At 36.5% G+C, this 20,658-nt stretch overlaps 1 protein-coding gene and 1 long non-coding RNA gene across 10 annotated transcripts in view; one reads left to right on the forward strand and one right to left on the reverse strand.

Annotated features, from left to right (window-relative positions):
- The window catches only part of LOC149775108 (uncharacterized), a 30,697-nt gene extending 25,994 nt beyond the window's left edge, over positions 1-4,703 (reverse strand). The window contains exon 1 of the long non-coding RNA XR_016416470.1: positions 4,573-4,703. This is a non-coding gene — a long non-coding RNA (uncharacterized LOC149775108). The remainder of the gene's footprint in view (positions 1-4,572) is intronic.
- LOC149775107 (RIMS-binding protein 2-like) overlaps positions 1-20,658 on the forward strand; it is a 381,635-nt gene that overhangs the window by 40,382 nt on the left and 320,595 nt on the right. The window contains exon 1 of one of the 9 annotated variants that reach the window (XM_089943982.1): positions 14,011-14,699. The exons of the other annotated variants lie outside the window; for them this stretch is intronic. Within the exon in view, the coding sequence (XP_089800108.1) occupies positions 14,574-14,699 (126 nt within the window). The 5' untranslated portion in view covers positions 14,011-14,573. Of the gene's footprint in view, positions 1-14,010; positions 14,700-20,658 lie in introns of those variants that run through there. 9 annotated transcript variants of the gene reach the window in all.

Here is a 20,658-nt window from a genome sequence, read left to right on the forward strand (position 1 = left end):
CAGTAGACATTATCCAAAGTTCCAGTAGACATTATCCGTAGTTCCATTAGACATTATCCAAAGTTCCAGTAGACATTATCCAAAGTTTCATTAGACCTAATCCAAAGTTCCATTAGACCATATCAATGCATCTTCAAATTATAAAACTATTATATTTGTCAGTTAAATTTATCCTGAAGTGCATTATACTGAGATGGTTTATACTGAAATACTTTATACTGAGATGGTTTTATTGTGACAAGTGAATTTTCTTGGTGGGAAAACTTGTTTGAAAGAAAGGCAGATACACTGTAACACAAGACAAGAAATTTGTTGGACCAGGTTTTCTGGTGATGCTAATTGACATTCAGGGGAAGTAACTGACTGATCATGTGTTGCTTAATAATAACTGCTCAAGTTCCTTCTAAAGTGAAATGTTAATTTCGGTCTTGCAATTATACTAGTGTGCATTAGGGGAGATAATTTTAATATCCACCTTTGAGGTTGTAAGGGGCACAACTCCTATCAACTAGCACATTATGGGAAACAGATTTTACTCCACAGCCAGATGAAAGGTTCAATTTTTACTGCTAGAATTATGTTTCTTCAGGGGTTTTGTATGAAATTCTTCTGAAAGCCTTAATGGTAGTATACAGATAACAGGAAAAAGTTGAATTCTTTGATCAGTTAAAAAATAGGTCATAAATATTAAGGTAGGTTAAAATAGATGGTTGTTTGTAGGATGAATATTTGTATAAACACAGAGAGAGAGAGAGAGAGAGAGAGAGAGAGAGGTTTTAAAATCCCAGTTTATTCATCAAATGTACACTGTGAAATTTAGTTTTCTGGAACTAGCACTGCTTCTAGTATCAATTGTAAATTTATAATGATACCTGACTTTAAAGTACACATTAGTGTGCACAACAAGTTTTCTGTTTTAGATAGGTGTCTTTTATTTAGAGGCTAAAAATGTAATATTGAAGAAAGAAACAAAAAAGACTTTCCATTTACAGTTAAAAAGCTGTGAATTAAAAAATCTGAGGTGCCATACAATGTATCCTTTATCAGCAGGTGTCCATTATAAAGGCAGAAGATAAAGAAAAAAATTAAGAAAAGGGATGAATAAATATTGTCCATTATAAACAGGTGATGAGAGAGAGAGGTATTTACTACAGTTCTCCTTACTTTTTAATAAAACATTTTTAATGTTATTAACTTTAGACTGCTTGTCATGTTAAATTATTTTTGAGAAGTTACATTAAAATAGCATTTAATAGAATAAAAATAATTAAAACTAACAAACAAACAATAAAATTAAATTGAATATAAATTAAATCAAATATACATAACATCATGTATTTTGTTGAAACTTCAATAACCTATAGTATGGGCCATTTTATTGTTTATGTTGTATTTTGTGTACCAATGCAAGATGCTTACCTGTGTGAAGAATGGAGTTATTAGTCATTCAAGAAAGTATGTTTATTTACACACAGATAATGTATGACTTTTGGATATGTATTTTGAATTCTATTGATCATGTACAACAAAGTAGTTTTTATGTAACTCCAAACCAAGTTTGCAAATTTGGGTGCACCCTTAATTGTACAAGATCTTTTGAGGAGATAGCTGGAATATAATTTGGAATACAGCCCCATCGGTATGGGGTAATTTTTTTTACTCAAACATTACAATAAATTTAAATTTATTTGTGATAAGAAATAAATATGCCATTATTTTATTTATGAAATTTGATTACTTCTTTCTAAATGAATGTTTGTACTGCTTGCGGGTTTTTGTAAATACATGGTTTAGTCCATGGTCACAATTCTAAAAGGATTTTTTGTTTGGATAGTAGCTGTTTAGATGGTGGATGTTTGGATAGTGGCTGTTTAGATAGTGGTTTAGTGGCTGTTTGGATAGTGGCTGTTTGCAGTCTGTTTTATCATTTAAGACTGTAAGCAACCTGATTTCCAGTATGTGTTACCATCAGGTTTTTTTACATTGCATGACTACCTTTGCACTTTGTAATTATTTGATATATACAGTTTTGCTGTTTACATACACTGGTATTTAAACCCATGAATTTGTGTCAACCATAATAATGGAAAAAGAATTTTTAAAATCCTGTTTGCCATAAAATATCATAGTTATGTAGGTACAAATGTGACTGACTCTACAAATGAATTATGTTTAAATAGGTACAAATATGATTGACTCTACAAATGGGTTGTGTTTAAAGAGGTACAAATGTGACTAACTCTACAAATGGGTTATGTTTAGATAGGTACAAATGTGACTGATTTTACAAATGGGTTGTGTTTAAATAGGTATAAATGTGACTGATTCTACAAATGGGTTGTTTAAATAGGTATAAATGTGACACTCTACAAATGGATTATGGTTAAGTAGGTACAAATGTGATTAACGTTACAAATGGGTTGTGTTTAAATAGGTACAGATGTGACTGATTCTACAAATGGGTTATGTTTAAATAGGTATAAATGTGATTAACTCTACAAATGGGTTGCATTTAAATAGGTATAAATGTGATTAACTCTACAAATGGGTTGTGTTATAAATGTGATTAACTCTACAAATGGGTTGTGTTATAAATGTGATTAACTCTACAAATGGGTTGTATTTAAATAGGTATAAATGTGATTAACTCTACAAATGGGTTGTATTTAAATAGGTATAAATGTGATTAACTCTACAAATGGGTTTTGTTTAAATAGGTATAAATGTGATTAACTCTACAAATGGGTTGTATTTAAATAGGTATAAATGATTAACTCTACAAATGGTTTGTGTTTAAATAGGTATAAATGTGATTAACTCTACAAGTGGGTTGTGTTTAAATAGGTATAAATTTGATTAACTCTACAAATGGGTTGCATTTAAATAGGTATAAATGTGATTAACTCTACAAATGGGTTGTGTTATAAATGTGATTAACTCTACAAATGGGTTGTATTTAAATAGGTATAAATGTGATTAACTCTACAAATGGGTTGTATTTAAATAGGTATAAATGTGATTAACTCTACAAATGGGTTGTATTTAAATAGGTATAAATGTGATTAACTCTACAAATGGTTTGTGTTTAAATAGGTATAAATGTGATCAACTCTACAAGTGGGTTGTGTTTAAATAGGTATAAATTTGATTAACTCTACAAATGGGTTGCATTTAAATAGGTATAAATGTGATTAACTCTACAAATGGGTTGTGTTATAAATGTGATTAACTCTACAAATGGGTTGTATTTAAATAGGTATAAATGTGATTAACTCTACAAATGGGATGTATTTAAATAGGTATAAATGTGATTAACTCTACAAATGGGTTTTGTTTAAATAGGTATAAATGTGATTAAGTCTACAAATGGGTTGTATTTAAATAGGTATAAATGTGATTAACTCTACAAATGGTTTGTGTTTAAATAGGTATAAATGTGATTAACTCTACAAGTGGGTTGTGTTTAAATAGGTATAAATTTGATTAACTCTACAAATGGGTTGCATTTAAATAGGTATAAATGTGATTAACTCTACAAATGGGTTGTGTTATAAATGTGATTAACTCTACAAATGGGTTGTATTTAAATAGGTATAAATGTGATTAAGTCTACAAATGGGTTGTATTTAACTAGGTATAAATGTGATTAACTCTACAAATGGGTTGTATTTAAATAGGTATAAATGTGATTAACTCTACAAATGGGTTGTATTTAAATAGGTATAAATGTGATTAACTCTACAAATGGGTTGTATTTAAATAGGTATAAATGTGATTAACTCTACAAATGGTTTGTGTTTAAATAGGTATAAATGTGATTAACTCTACAAATGGGTTGTGTTTAAATAGGTATAAATGTGATTAACTCTACAAATGGGATGTGTTTAAATAGGTAAAAATTACATTAACTCTACAAATGGGTTGTGTTTAAATAGGTATAAATGCGATTAAATCTACAAATGGGTTGTGTTTATTGCAGATCTACAAAAATCCACGAATTAAACAGACCAATACTTATCTGCATGCAAACTTTTCTTCATATGGAATGCACATCACGTTTTTTGGATTTTCCTTTTCCTATGCTTATCATTACATGCTTCCATATATTATTTGCACGTATAATGTATTTATTTGCACATATAATGTATTTATAGAACATATAATGTATTTATAGAACATATAATGTATTTATAGCACATATAATGTATTTATAGAACATATAATGTATTTATAGCACATATAATGTATTTACAGAACAAAACAAAGTGCTGCAGCTTGTTTCATGATTTTTGATTTCTAATGACAAACCAAGCAGGTAAAGTTAAAAGACATGTCACAAATGACAAAATGGACAAAACTGCTACTTCCAGTGAAAATATGTAATCTCATTTGCTGACAGATCTGCAGGTGTAGTCTCTAATATTAGGAATGAAGCCTAGGTTTCCTCAACATGGGGTGGCATTAATCAACAAAATAATGCAGAGCAAACATGTTTGTGCTTCTGGTCAGGCCTCACTGGTTGTCTATCAGGTTAACATGATAGGCCTATTTGAAACATTAATTTGCACCTACCCTTGGGACATATCCTTTGTAATCTTGGCAGGATATCTTGTAACTCAGCCATGTTTTGTCCTGTACATGCTTCATCCAGTGTTAGGTTAAAACCATTGGTTGTGTTCTTTAATATTTGTCCCATTACTTCAGTTGAGCCTTGACCCTCCAAACTCCAGTGTATCTACAGTAAATCAAAATCTATTTAAGTAAGCCTGAAATGTTTTTGATTTTGGCTAGGGAGCTATATTTGTAAGAAATATAGTTTGCAAAACAAACAATCTCTAATTAAGTAGATAGCATCAGTAACTTAATACAGCATGTTAGCGTGACAGCATATTAGTGTGACAGACATGTTAGTGTGACAGCATGTTAGTGTGACAACATTTTAGTGTGACAGCATGTTAGTGTGACAACATGTTAGTGTGACAGCATGTTAGTGTGACAACATTTTAGTGTGACAGCATGTTAGTGTGACAACATGTTAGTGTGACAGCATGTTAGTGTGACAAACATGTTAGTGTGACAGCATGTTAGTGTGACAGCATGTTAGTGTGAAAATGTTGATTGGTTAACTGTTAACCTATGAAAACTTTATCACAAACATGTTGAATTGACTTTATATATAAAATTTGAATGGCTTTTTTTATAGTACTTGCTGGCTCTTCAGAAACATGTGTCTCTGCCAGTCATATAAATATTACATGTATAATGTTTTCTGATGGCCATTAATTTATAATGCATTAAATATCTGTGTTCTATATTATTTTCATGCTAATTTCTGCCATATCCAAGCATACGTTGTTACTTGATATCTTTGCTAAGTTTTAGGTGAACATGCTTTGTCAAAGCTTTCATAATTTTGAATTTTACTGCATTGGAGAACTGTGGTTGGGAAGGTAATCGGCAAGCTGGACATGGCAATGGTAGAGGCATAGTAAAACTTGATTGTGTCTGGGTCAGCTTTTTTCCATGTGTTGGGTAAATTGGCAGATGTTCTCCAAAGACACTGAACTTGACTATCAGATATGGTCACGCAGATGTTTTCTTATTGATTGGTTTTCCGAATAAATTGTATTTGGCTTGCATCAAATCATGTTGTCCTTCTCATCATCCAGGAAACTGACCTCTTGTAACAAACAACTAAAATAAATTTATTCAAGTTTTAAAAAAAAATCAACTCTGTCTTGTTCCATATTCCATACATTTTTTGGGTATCAACATATATAACAATGCTTACCATTCACCCAGCTGCAGATGCATAGATCCTGATCTGCCATCCCATCTTTCACATGTAGGTCAGAATGTATGCTGTTCACAGGTAGTGTAGACCCTGATGCCCTTAGATCTGGATCAAGGCTGTTCATATTTAGGTGTGGACCCTGATGCCCTTAGATATGGATCAAGACTGTTCATATTTAGGTATAGACCCTGATGCCTTTAGATCTGGATCAAGGCTGTTCATATTTAGGTATACACCCTGATGCCCTTAGATCTGGATCAAGGCTGTTCATATTTACATGTATACCCTGATGCTCTTAGATCTGGATCAAGGCTGTTCTTATTTAGGTGTAGATCCTGATGCCCTTAGATCTGGATCAAGGCTGTTCATATTTAGGTGTAGACCCTGATGCCCTTAGATATGGATCAAGGCTGTTCATATTTAGGTATAGACCCTGATGCCCTTAGATCTGGATCAAGGCTGTTCATATTTAGGTATAGACCCTGATGCCCTTAGATCTGGATCAAGGCTGTTCATATTTACATGTAGACCCTGATGCCCTTAGATCTGGATCAAGGCTGTTCATATTTACATGTAGACCCTGATGCTCTAAGATCTGGATCAAGGTTGTTCATATTTAGGTGTAGATCTTGAAGCCCTTAGATCTGGATCAAGGCTGTTCATATTTAGGTGTAGATCCTGATGCCCTTAGATCTGGATCAAGGCTGTTCATATTTACATGTAGACCCTGATGCCCTTAGATCTGGATCAAGGCTGTTCATATTTAGGTGTAGATCCTGATGCCCTTAGATCTGGATCAAGGCTGTTCATATTTACATGTAGACCCTGATGCCCTTAGATCTGGATCAAGGCTGTTCATATTTACATGTAGACCCTGATGCTCTAAGATCTGGATCAAGGTTGTTCATATTTAGGTGTAGATCTTGAAGCCCTTAGATCTGGATCAAGGCTGTTCATATTTAGGTGTAGATCCTGATGCCCTTAGATCTGGATCAAGGCTGTTCATATTTACATGTAGACCCTGATGCCCTTAGATCTGGATCAAGGCTGTTCATATTTAGGTGTAGATCCTGATGCCCTTAGATCTGGATCAAGGCTGTTCATATTTACATGTAGACCCTGATGCCCTTAGATCTGGATCAAGGCTGTTCATATTTAGGTGTAGATCCTGATGCCCTTAGATCTGGATCAAGTCTGTTCATATTTAGGTATAGACCCTGATGCCCTTAGATCTGGATCAAGGCTGTTCATATTTACATGTAGACCCTGATGCCCTTAGATCTGGATCAAGGCTGTTCATATTTACATGTAGACCCTGATGCTCTAAGATCTGGATCAAGGTTGTTCATATTTAGGTGTAGATCCTGAAGCCCTTAGATCTGGATCAAGGCTGTTCATATTTAGGTGTAGATCCTGATGCCCTTAGATCTGGATCAAGGCTGTTCATATTTACATGTAGACCCTGATGCCCTTAGATCTGGATCAAGGCTGTTCATATTTAGGTGTGTGTTATAGTAAATGTGTGAAAAATAGTACTCTTTATTATAAAAGAAAAGAATCTGCACCTCATGAGATGAAAAAAGTCCCCTCTGTCTCTTTGTTCTGAAGGAAAATATTGTATGCCCCATGGGAACTACACTAGCTCAGTTGGTGGATCATTGAATTTGTAATTCAAAAGTCACAGGTTTGATACCTGCCTGTGGAAGCCTTAGCTGCATTGGTGTGTTCTTGGGAAAGGCACCTGGATCCTATTAGCTCTGCTTGATATCGCAAAAATTGTGTTCCAAGTACCCTTAAAATTCCACCATCTATATCTCACTGCCCCTACACACTAATTAACTATACCAAAATACCCCCACTAACTAATCAACTGTACAACACTGTACACACAAAGTAATCAACTCTTCCAGACTGCCTCCATAAGCTAATATGCTTTGTAATTCTGTTCCACAAACTAATAAACTGTATAATACTGTACACATAAAATAACAAACTGTATAACACTGTACCCACAACCTAATCAACTGTACAACACTGTACCCACAAACTAATCAACTCTTCTAGATTGCCTCCATAACTAATCTACTGTGTAATACTGTCCCACAAACTAATAAACTGTATAACACTGTACATATAAACTAATAAATTGTATAACAATGTACCCACAACCTAATTAACTGTACAGCACTGTACCCACAAACTAATCAACATTACAGCACTGTACACACAATCTAATAAACTCTTCTAGACTGCCTCCATAAACTAATATGCTGTGTAATTCTGTCCCACAAACTAATCAACCATACCACAATACCTCCACAAACCAATAAACCGTACAATACTGTACAGACAAGCTAATCAACTGTACAACATTGTACACACAAACTAATCAAATGTACAACACTGTACACATAAACGAATCAACTATATAACACTGTTCTTGCAAATAAACTGTACAACACTGTACTCAAACTAATCAACAATACAACACTGTACACACAAACTAATCAACTGTACAACACTGTACACACAAAGTAATCAACTGTACACACAAAGTAATCAACCTTACACTGCTGCTAGACAAACAAATGAAGCATATCTCAGTAATAAAGTATTTACTGCGGTACTATGATAATTATAAATAGTGGATGGCTAGGCCAAAATCAAAATGTGTTTCCTATTGTACTGGCTTTAAAATTAGGGTAGGCATATTATTTTATTTATTTATTATTTTAAACTATATGTATATTTAATGTGATATTTGGGTGATTTTTTTTACCATGGGGGAAAAATGTGCTAGGTTTGGCAATGAGAAACAGTGTTGGTCTGTTAACTCAGGAAACAACATTTTTGTTATAGTTGTTATCATAATGATAACTTTGCACTCATTAGTAGCCAGTTTGTCTCAGTCAACAAAAGGGTCTTGGTTATCACAACATGTCATTTTAGCTTGAGTGGTTATAGACCAGAGGAGGGTATGGGATGGTCTGTTTTCTGTCAACCATTGTCAACATGTGTATTATTAGTACATATAAGTCTATTATTGCTACTATGTGGAGAATTACCATGAAACATACTTTACACAAACATTCATCCCAAGGTTTAATTGATCCTAAATGAAAATGGTGCCACTCACTTCCAATATGGTTCCACTCTACAGTTATTATGTACTTCTGAAAACAGACAGGTATAAGGTGAAGTTGTTTGTGTTTGCAATGCACATTGGAGAGAATGTTTGCATACCTCTATGCTGCTTTCATGTGCTGTGACTGACATTTCTTTACATGTAGTAATTATGGAAATCATGCACTATCTAAAGAGGACAGCTGATCAAAATGGTTGCTCCCATGTACTCCAGTAATTATCATCCTGTTATTGCTCCAGAAAATAAGAAATAGTTTCAGCATTGCCAATTTTACAGAGAAAAAAGATCCCATCTCATATTTAATTCCTGTAAATTCTTTTTGGCCAGTAGAGCGAGTCCCTTAAAGAGACTTTTTCATGGGTATGAAGGTTGAAGAAAAACAATAGCGAAAATCAATTTTTTGATTCATTTATTGGTCATCTGGGAAACTTAGTGGCCACTGGCTCTTTTGTCCACCAGGAATGGGTACATAGATAATGCAAACAGCGTTTTGTTAAATATGTAACCTGTTTCAGCAAAACTATTTCACGTGTACATTTTAATATAAATTCATACCTCAGTTAAAAATTTCTGGTGGCCTACATGTAATGGATTGACATTACAATGGCATCTTTTTGGGAATACAGATACAGGTGTAGAATTTCTTTATTAAATTATGCTGACTGTGAATATTGGTATTGACAAATGGATATACATGCATGGTGTTCAGTTACTTTGTTAGTTGATGTTTTGGTGGCAATTTACCACCATAATGCATTAAGAGGTTCATCCCATCATAAAAAATGCATAGTTATAAGAGTTGTTGGCTAGACAATATTTAAGGTTTAACCTTTCCTGTGAGATTTAATTGGGTTGATTGATAAGCCAGTGAAGATGTATTGCTGACAGTTATATTTAATTATCTTAAAAGATAATACATTAACTGTTGTCCACAAAATGGTCATTTCATTGTGCATACATGGTTTGTTCCACATACCCAATACACTCACTGTGTGGTGTATGTTTGGAATAGATCAATCAAGAGACTGGTGAACTGGAACCAGTGATACAATGGAAATCTATTTGACTGGCGAGACACAGCAATAAACAAAACACATATTCATTAACATGGAAGAATCAGTATATGCAGGGCCGGCGCTACCATATAGGCAAACTAGGCAGCCGCCTAGGGCACTGATCTCAGAGGGCACATTTTTAAAAAAAATTTGTTTATAAATTTTGAAATTGATATTTTCCGGGGGGGGGGGGGGGGGGCGCCAGAATCTAATCTTGACTAGGGCACCAGATAGTCTGGCTGGGTCTGGTGCCGGCCCTGAGTATATGGCTTGATGAGGAATTTCCTTTCCTTGCATTCCATGCAAGTAATTTGTAGCAGACAGATTGAAAATCATGTGATATTGTACAAAGATAAAAGTTCTTTGAGATATGCCCATGTGAAATTATGGGCAGGAATAAGTAATGTAATTAATTAAGTTAGTTTGAATCACAAGGTAGATGTCTGAAGCGTGATAATGGCTTTCAGAAATCTGAAATTACAATAGAGTATATTTATCAGAACTAACAAGATTAACTGTGTTGCTATATACCTCGTTTATTACTGAGCAGGCCCGGCCCTAGGATGTGTGGGGCCCAAAGCAGCATGCGATGAGTGGGGCCCCAATAAAATATTGCATTGCAAAGTTGATTTCCTGAAAGTCCATTAATTATGTCAACAATTTTTAGGCAATTTTTTACCCCCCTCCCCCCCCCCTTGTCAACAACTGTCAAACTTTCAGTGACCCCCCAATAAAATTTTACCCCCCCCCCCAAGCTAACAATATTTTATACGGCTGGCTTTTATGCTAACAATAGAATTATGGAAATTAAAAGGTCTACAAATAAATTTTAATACATTTTTTAAAACTTGTTTAACAGATTTCAAATTGACTATAACACTTTGAATTCATAAAAAAATCGAAAGTTTATATTCTAGCTTCTATCATCTTCCCATGGGGAAGCCAAATGTTCCTCAATTGTTATAATGGGCGTAGTGGCTGATTCATTAATTTCTTGTGGAACCAATACACCCGACAAGTCAACATCATCTTCATCTATCCATTCTGTGCTTAACATTTCTCCATGAGCAATAATTGCCATCAGCTCTCTCTGTCTTTTGGCAGCCACTCATATTGGCCAAATTCTTTGCGGTTGAGGAGCATGTGGTAATTGCCTAGGCCCAAGATCGCGTTGTAGGTGCTGTTGAACATGCTTCTTCAACATGACTTGTGAAGCAACATAGAGGTGACAGATTTTGCAGATCCGTTCGAACAACGACAACTGAATGGAAGGACAATATAGATCATATGGAAGAATTTTGATTGCCTTTGCCGATCGAGGTAGCATGTTATCAACTTTCAAAGACTGATTGAAGAAAAGAGATGGAAATCTGTGCAAGTCGCTCACAGATGCATCTATTGCTTTAAGGCCTTCACTAGTTTGGCAGACTGGAATTGGTGGTGGAATGAATCTATCGGCGATAATCACAAAGTACGAGCTTAAAATCGGTTGGCAACAATTTACATCATGGCATTTTACAATTTGTAAAAAGTATTGACTTGTTCTTACATGGTTTTTGCACCAATCTTGATCCTTAGTTAGCAAATTTTCTGCCTCAAGCTCAGACACTTCAGTCACAATATACTCTGTCACTGTTGGAAAATTATCTATAGTTACTTGCGTCCATACTTCTGACAATGTTTCGCCAGCATGTTTGAAATCTGATTTTTCCAATTCTTCTTCAGTTGTTTGACCTTGTGAGTCAAGTGGCTTCCAAAATGCTCATGTGGTAAAATTAGGCCTGACAGTTCTCGACTCAAAGGAACCATTCGCCTTTCTACTCGATTGAATGCACTCCTACCAGGCAATTCATTGCAACGAGCAATGCATCGAGGTTCTGCTTCACAAAATGATGATTGCACAATAACTTTTTGATACCTCAGATTTTCATCTGTTCCACCATCCACAGACATGATAAGAACAGGTTTGACCAACTTGTTGCTTTGATCCTTTGTGATAATGTCAAACTCTTCCAATTCAAGCAGCGTGTCATAGTTCAGTCCATGAGCATAGGCTGACGATGAGCAATGCTTGCCTGACCTGATGGCTGTGTACGTTGGGCCTGAATAAGTTACAGCTTCAGGTTTACCCAGACCATCTGAACAAGAGTCTGTTTTCAAAGTGTACAATATTTGTAAGGCATTAAGGTTACTGCATCTGGTTGAAGAAGTTGTATGTTTGTGTAGGCTACATAATTTATTTTATGTATTATGTTAAAGATGACTGTATAATAGTCAAGCTCGCAAGTTTCCTAGGCTCAGTTATCCATCCTTGGAGGGATAGCTCATGGACTTCAATATATATAGCATCTATACATATAACATAGATGCTATTTAATAGAAGTCCATGGATAGCTATACTATTTAGATGTCTATGGCTCAGTGCAGTCTTTGAATTTAGTAACAGCTTCCCTTAAAAATCTGTCTACAGTCAACAATCTACATTGAATAAAAACAAAATATGATGATGCAAGACTATGACTTCCTTGGCAAGAGCTCAACCGGGTTAGGATTAAACTGGTGGGCTGTTGATGGGCGAGCGAGTGTGTGCCATACTAACGCAAAGACTAATTTCCTACTTTTTGTTTTATTAAATTTATTGTGAAAAATAACATTGTTGATGTCAATTTATCTTGAACCCCCCTCACCCATGTCAACAATTGTCAAACTTCTTCAAACCACCTCCCCCCCCATTTTGTTGACATAATTAATGGATGACCCCTTGTTTGCCTTGCCCTAGGGCCGGGCCAGTTACTGAGCAAGAATTGGATGGAGGTTTTCCCTTTTTCACATATTGTTTTCATTTGTTAAACAGTTTGTCCACTTCATGGGGTCCCCCTCTGGCTTCCTGTCAGGAGCCAATCTTAGAATATTGACTAGTCTTTGGTTTGCATTATTCAGATTTGTAGACACTGGAGGACACCTATTATTTGTTCATTTCCTTTTTCCATTACATCACCTGCATATATAGATATTAATCATATAGCACGTAGATAGATGATAGACCATATTCTACACGTGCCTTTCCTTGATCAGCTGCATACATTTGTATTTATGATAGTTTTATGTCCCACTCAACGTCGTAGTGGAGAGCATGTGTATATATGCTCACCGGAGTGGAACTGGTTAATACCAATTCAACGCAACCACATGTTCAATTTGTAAGGTCGCGTGTTGGTACTGTGTATTCATTGTGTTTTGAATGCAGCTTGTATGATGTATACATGTAAGGATCGGGCTGAATAGAGGTGACATGTTTAAGAGCTTCAGGTGGAATATTTACATATATAATTCTTTGATGTCTATACGTAATCCGATCAACAAACAGACTTGACTGTTACAACATTTCCTTGATAGTTCAGATACCAACTTCGTTGACTTGGCGGGAAGTATGTCTTGATTGATTTGTGACCCAAGGGAGTCGAGTCGCAGCTGCTCTTGGACTGAATCGTTCGTTCAGCATTCATTACAGCTGGGTACCTAATAATTTTTGGCGATGAAAATGTAACACAGAATTATCATAAATGTGGCTAAAGAGTTGGAATGTTTTGCAGAATTTAGTTCCTAAAAGACATTTTCAACTTAAGAAAAAAGCCTGTGAATGTATTACAACGGGGAATATATGTACTATAGGTGATCGTGTTTGTGTTTAGTTAGGCGTAATATTAAGTGTGAAAATTTTCATTGCAAGAATTAACAATGAAACATAGACGCAAGCGCGAGTCTGGTGCAGTTAATGACATTTGATCCTACACGAACGCTTGCTAAAATTTGTTCCGAATTAAATGTAGGGTACTCTACCAGATTCAGGTAATCTACAGTCTATCTTTAAATTTGTAATGCAAAAGATCCATACAGCTTCAGTTGCTTTAACCGCCAGACGTTTTGCAGATTAAATTGTTATGGTATGATTGTATTTTTTTATTATTATGATAATGACACGCTGTACTGAATGTAAACAATGATATCTACATAATGAATGTTATGGCGGGTTCGGAGCGACTCTTCAACACCTGTGCGTTGTCTTAGTCACCCAACATAACTCGATAAATCTGGTGTCACACGACGATGATAAGATTGACCGCGTGGGAATTCAATATTTGCATCAATCCAGAACTTATTTTCCTCCATCTGACAGACTTTGTTCACCTGGATTGGAATTTAAAAAAAAATAATGCGTGTAATCTTGCGTGTGCCAGGTGTATTTGATAGTACAGTATGTAAATACATACACAATAAACATTCCTTGGTTGACTTGTAGGACGTGCCTATGTATAGGAAGATATATAGGTTTTTCATTCCAGAATCTATGTATAATTATACTGTAATTACGCATCTTTTTAAGTGATTCGTAGAACACTGAGTAATACTGAATCTATGAAAAAAAAACCTAATTGAATTCAACATGGACTCATTGAACATGACTTAGGGGCCTTGTGAATATTCAGTTCTCATCTTTGAATTATGCCCTGCAGACATTGGAAGGAATTTATTGGTTGTTTTATAAAGTGTTAATTCTGGTAGTGATCTGTATTGGAATATGGAGGCAGTTCTTGAGAGACCGACTCGAGCTGAGACGAGAACTTACGAACGTGAACTTGAATACGAACCTGAGCATATCGAGGTACGAAGGAGGGCGCATTTCGCCACCCAAACCCAAATTCTAGTAAGTTCGATTCTGCCTATATCAGACTAGGGAAAATGTACCTTTCATTCAGGTCAGTAGCACAAGTTTTTAAGCACAAGTGGTCGCAAGTTTACCTGCATAGAGTACAAGCAGGCAGGTGTCCTATATAAGTCGGCCAGATTTCGCTATTTTCAATAATTTAAGTCATATTGATGTAGTGTGTGTGTGTGTGTGTGTGTGTGTGTGTGTGTGTGTCCTACATGACGTATACAAGTAACAAGATTCAAAAATAAACTTGCAGCTACACTACTACTGCTGCTACTGGTATTGCCTTCCACATTATATAAGACACCTGGTATTGCCTTCCACATTATACAAGACACCTGGTATTGCCTTCCACATTATACAAGACACCTGGTATTGCCTTCCACATTATACAAGACACCTGGTATTGCCTTCCACATTATACAAGACACCTGGTATTGCCTTCCACATTATACAAGACACCTGGCTATAATACATAAACAAATACACACAGAAATGTAAGGTACAGTTACAGTAAAAAAAGAAAAAAAAAGTATTGCAGTCATACCGTTCATACTCACTTATAAGATAATGCATGATGCACCGGCAGATCTGGGTCTGTGCTGTTTCAAATTATTGCGTGAAAGCTGATTGATTACTTGTGCAGCAGTCTGAAATTTGTCACACCCTGTGTAGGATTCGCAGACTATCCAAGCGTACATGTATGTGTATTAATGCCAAAATCATCATGAAGACATAACTTACAAGTAGAACTCTTCTCATAAAACCATGATCTAAAATAAACTGTTTTTTTTTTCTCGTTGTTAATAGCCATACATCTGTCTTAATATCATAATAGTTAATTTACTTGAGGCTTAAATGACTGGCTACTTCATGTTCATTTATAAGGCCAAACAATACAAATATGTTTCCCATGGTAACAAAAATCACAAAAATTAAAAAAAATATGTTTAAAAAAAACATTCCTGACTACCATAATTTTAAATCCAGTGTTATTACCAGTTAATAATGTTTTCTTCAGAAACAGAAGAACTTGTTTAGACTTGGTCCAGGTATTTGACTTTGTAACTATCAGACCTTTGACAGTTTACAACATATTTACTCATGTGTAACACATGTAACATTTACTCATGTGTAACACATGTAACATTTACTCATGTGTAACACATGTAACATATAATGCATTATCCACTACTCACACACACACACACACACACACACACACACACACACATGGCCAGGGATCTGATAGCTGCAGATTGTTTGATGATGTTTATAACTGCCAATATTCATGTGTTTCAAATTGGTATGCATTTATAAGTGAGCCAACTCCAGGGGTAATAGATCAATGGAAAATCAGTTTGTTGATGAGGACAAATCACTTAATTCCAAGTATTGGAAATGGGATGAGGCCCATCTCATAAACACATAATTTTGGCTCAACCTACTTTCAGAAATGGAGAGTGAAGCTATGTCTCACAGTAAAAGTAAAGATTTTCCACTCGTATATGCCAAGGAACTCTCTTATGAGAGAGAGTGAGATACTAACCTCTTGATGAGAGGTCCCTGCATTTGAGCAATAAATTTATGTACATTTATTTTCCTCTGTTTGAGAAGTTAGTCTTGTCAAGTCATTTTTATTGGCCTTTTGTGAGAGGGAAGGGAGCATTATTAACCAGTAATGATGGTATTATTAGTGATTATTCATACCCTCTTAACTTTATGTACCATCTATTGATATAAATGATGCTGATTGATTGTACTGTAATTATAAGTGGTTTTGGTTTTGTGAGACTTAGTGTCATATTTCAGCACATGATAGAACATACACTGCAGCTTTTACAGCTGGAGAGATAAAGGTCAGATCCTGAAAGTCATTAATATACTGTGTCACCACTGACAATGTCACTAGTACAATAGGGCCAAGGCATGCATGTCACTAGTACGATAGGGCCAAGGCATGCATGTCACTAGAACGATAAGGCCAAGGCATGCATGTAACTAGTACAATAAGGCCAAGGCATGCATGTCACTAGTACAATAAGGCCAAGGCATGCATGTCACTAGAACGATAAGGCCAAGGCATGCATGTGACTAGTACGATAGGTCCAAGGAATGCATATCACTAGTACAATAAGGCCAATGCATGCATGTCACTAGTACAATAAGGCCAAGGCATGCATGTCACTAGTACAATAAGGCCAAGGCATGCATGTGACTAGTACGATAGGGCCAAGGAATGCATGTCACTAGTACAATAAGGCCAAGGCATGCATGTCACTAGTACAATAAGGCCAATGCATGCATGTCACTAGTACAATAAGGCCAAGGCATGCATGTCACTAGTACGATAGGGCCAAGGAATGCATGTCACTAGTACAATAAGGCCAAGGCATGCATGTCACTAGTACGATAGGGCCAAGGAATGCATGTCACTAGTACAATAAGGCCAAGGCATGCATGTCATTAGTACAATAAGGCCAAGGCATGCATGTCATTAGTACAATAAGGCCAAGGCATGCATATCACTAGTACAATAGGGCCAATGCATGCATGTCACTAGTACAGTAGGGCCAAGGCATGCATGTCATTAGTACAATAAGGCCAATGCATGCATATCACTAGTACAATAGGGCCAATGCATGCATGTCACTAGTACAGTAGGGCCAAGGCATGCATGTCATTAGTACAATAAGGCCAAGGCATGCATATCACTAGTACAATAGGGCCAATGCATGCATGTCACTAGTACAGTAGGGCCAAGGCATGCATGTCATTAGTACAATAAGGCCAAGGCATGCATATCACTAGTACAATAGGGCCAATGCATGCATGTCACTAGTACAGTAGGGCCAAGGCATGCATGTCATTAGTACAATAAGGCCAATGCATGCATAAGACTAGTACGATAGGGCCAAGGAATGCATGTCACTAGTACAATAAGGCCAAGGCATGCATATCACTAGTACAATAAGGCCAAGGCATGCATGTGACTAGTACGATAGGGCCAATGCATGCATGTCACTAGTACAATAAGGCCAATGCATGCATAAGACTAGTACGATAGGGCCAAGGAATGCATGTCACTAGTACAATAAGGCCAATGCATGCATGTCACTAGTACAATAAGGCCAAGGCATGCATGTCACTAGTACGATAGGGCCAAGGAATGCATGTCACTAGTACAATAAGGCCAAGGCATGCATGTCATTAGTACAATAAGGCCAAGGCATGCATGTCATTAGTACAATAAGGCCAAGGCATGCATATCACTAGTACAATAGGGCCAATGCATGCATGTCACTAGTACAGTAGGGCCAAGGCATGCATGTCATTAGTACAATAAGGCCAATGCATGCATATCACTAGTACAATAGGGCCAATGCATGCATGTCACTAGTACAGTAGGGCCAAGGCATGCATGTCATTAGTACAATAAGGCCAAGGCATGCATATCACTAGTACAATAGGGCCAATGCATGCATGTCACTAGTACAGTAGGGCCAAGGCATGCATGTCATTAGTACAATAAGGCCAAGGCATGCATATCACTAGTACAATAGGGCCAATGCATGCATGTCACTAGTACAGTAGGGCCAAGGCATGCATGTCATTAGTACAATAAGGCCAAGGCATGCATATCACTAGTACAATAGGGCCAATGCATGCATGTCACTAGTACAGTAGGGCCAAGGCATGCATGTCATTAGTACAATAAGGCCAATGCATGCATAAGACTAGTACAATAAGGCCAAGGCATGCATATCACTAGTACAATAAGGCCAAGGCATGCATATCACTAGTACAATAAGGCCAATGCATGCATGTCAGTAGTACAATAGGGCCAAGGCATGCATGTCATTAGTACAATAAGGCCAAGGCATGCATGTCACTAGAACGATAAGGCCAAGGCATGGATGTGACTAGTACGATAGGTCCAAGGAATGCATGTCACTAGTACAATAAGGCCAAGGCATGCATGTCAGTAGTACAATAGGGCCAAGGCATGCATGTCATTAGTACAATAAGGCCAAGGCATGCATATCACTAGTACAATAAGGCCAATGCATGCATGTCACTAGTACAATAAGGCCAATGCATGCATAAGACTAGTACGATAGGGCCAAGGAATGCATGTCACTAGTACAATAAGGCCAAGGAATGCATGTCACTAGTACAATAAGGCCAATGCATGCATGTCACTAGTACAATAAGGCCAATGCATGCATGTCAATAGTACAATAGGGCCAAGGCATGCATGTCATTAGTACAATAAGGCCAAGGCATGCATGTCACTAGAACGATAAGGCCAAGGCATGCATGTGACTAGTACGATAGGTCCAAGGAATGCATATCACTAGTACAATAAGGCCAAGGCATGCATGTCACTAGTACAATAGGGCCAAGGCATGCATGTCATTAGTACAATAAGGCCAATGCATGCATATCACTAGTACAATAAGGCCAAGGCATGCATGTCACTAGAACGATAAGGCCAAGGCATGCATGTGACTAGTACGATAGGTCCAAGGAATGCATATCACTAGTACAATAAGGCCAAGGCATGCATGTCACTAGTACAATAAGGCCAATGCATGCATGTCACTAGTACAATAGGGCCAAGGCATGCATGTCATTAGTACAATAAGGCCGATGCATGCATGTGACTAGTACGATAGGTCCAAGGAATGCATATCACTAGTACAATAAGGCCAAGGCATGCATGTCACTAGTACAATAAGGCCAATGCATGCATGTCACTAGTACAATAAGGCCAAGGCATGCATGTCATTAGTACAATAAGGCCAATGCATGCATGTGACTAGTACGATAGGTCCAAGGAATGCATATCACTAGTACAATAAGGCCAAGGCATGCATGTCACTAGTACAATAAGGCCAGAGCCTGCATGTCACTTGTACAAGAAAAGGCCAAGGCATGCATGTCACTAGTACAATAAGGCCAGAGTCCTCACTGAGTTTTGGACTAAATTACTACTCATGGAATTATAATGAACTCATTTGAGGCTATTTTAGATTAAATCATTTCGATACACCAAGACCTTTGACACATTAGCACATTTGAGGCCACTGGCACATCAGCGTGTTCAATATTGAAATTTATTTGAATCACCACAGGAGTTTATTTGAAACTCATTACATTTGTTCATGTGATAGAACTGTTCGGTCTATTTGGGATTTGATTCATAATACTGTAAGTTCTGTTTATATTTTCACTTTGTACACACAGGAAATAAATCATTTGTTACATTTTAAAAAATTTGGTAGTTTTCGCTCTTGACTGTTGCTTAGTTTTAGACCATATAGCCGTAACAGTAGTCATCTTCAAGGACATTATTGAGCCTAGACATTATCTCATTTGTGGTAGATGTGTTGTCAGTGTTACGGATTTTGAAACTGACAGTATACATGTATGTATAGTGCTTTTTTATGCGTGGGAAATGTTTTATAGAAACTATGGTTTTATCAGGCCCCTCCCCTCCAGTGTGTGTGTCTGGTTGGCCAACTGTCCACTTTTTGTTGCTGACCCTAGCCCCCCCCCCGTAAGAAAAAATAAAATAAAATTTGTAAACAAAATTAGCGAAATTGATTTGTGCATCTAACTGAGCCATTTCTGCCTAGTACTTTAAGCGTGAAGTACAGTTTATATGCCGATCATTATAATATAATGATTTAATAAAAACCTACCTACCATCCCTAATTTTAAAACCAGTGTAGTATAACAGTTACATACAACCTTATTTAGACTACTGTAATACAGTATGGGGTAATTCAAATGATAAAAACATAGTAAAGCTGGCACATCTTCAAAAAAGAGCATTTGGGCTAATATCAATCCAGAAAGAAAGCAAGTAAAATTTAGCTGTTTGAGAAAAGCCAAATTAATGTACAGGATATCCAATAATAGTGCTCCTGAATATTTACAATTACTA

This window comes from Sinohyriopsis cumingii, chromosome 19 (genome assembly GCF_028554795.1).
Source record: "Sinohyriopsis cumingii isolate HCF-2022 chromosome 19, ASM2855479v2, whole genome shotgun sequence".
Lineage (NCBI taxonomy): Eukaryota > Metazoa > Mollusca > Bivalvia > Unionida > Unionidae > Sinohyriopsis > Sinohyriopsis cumingii.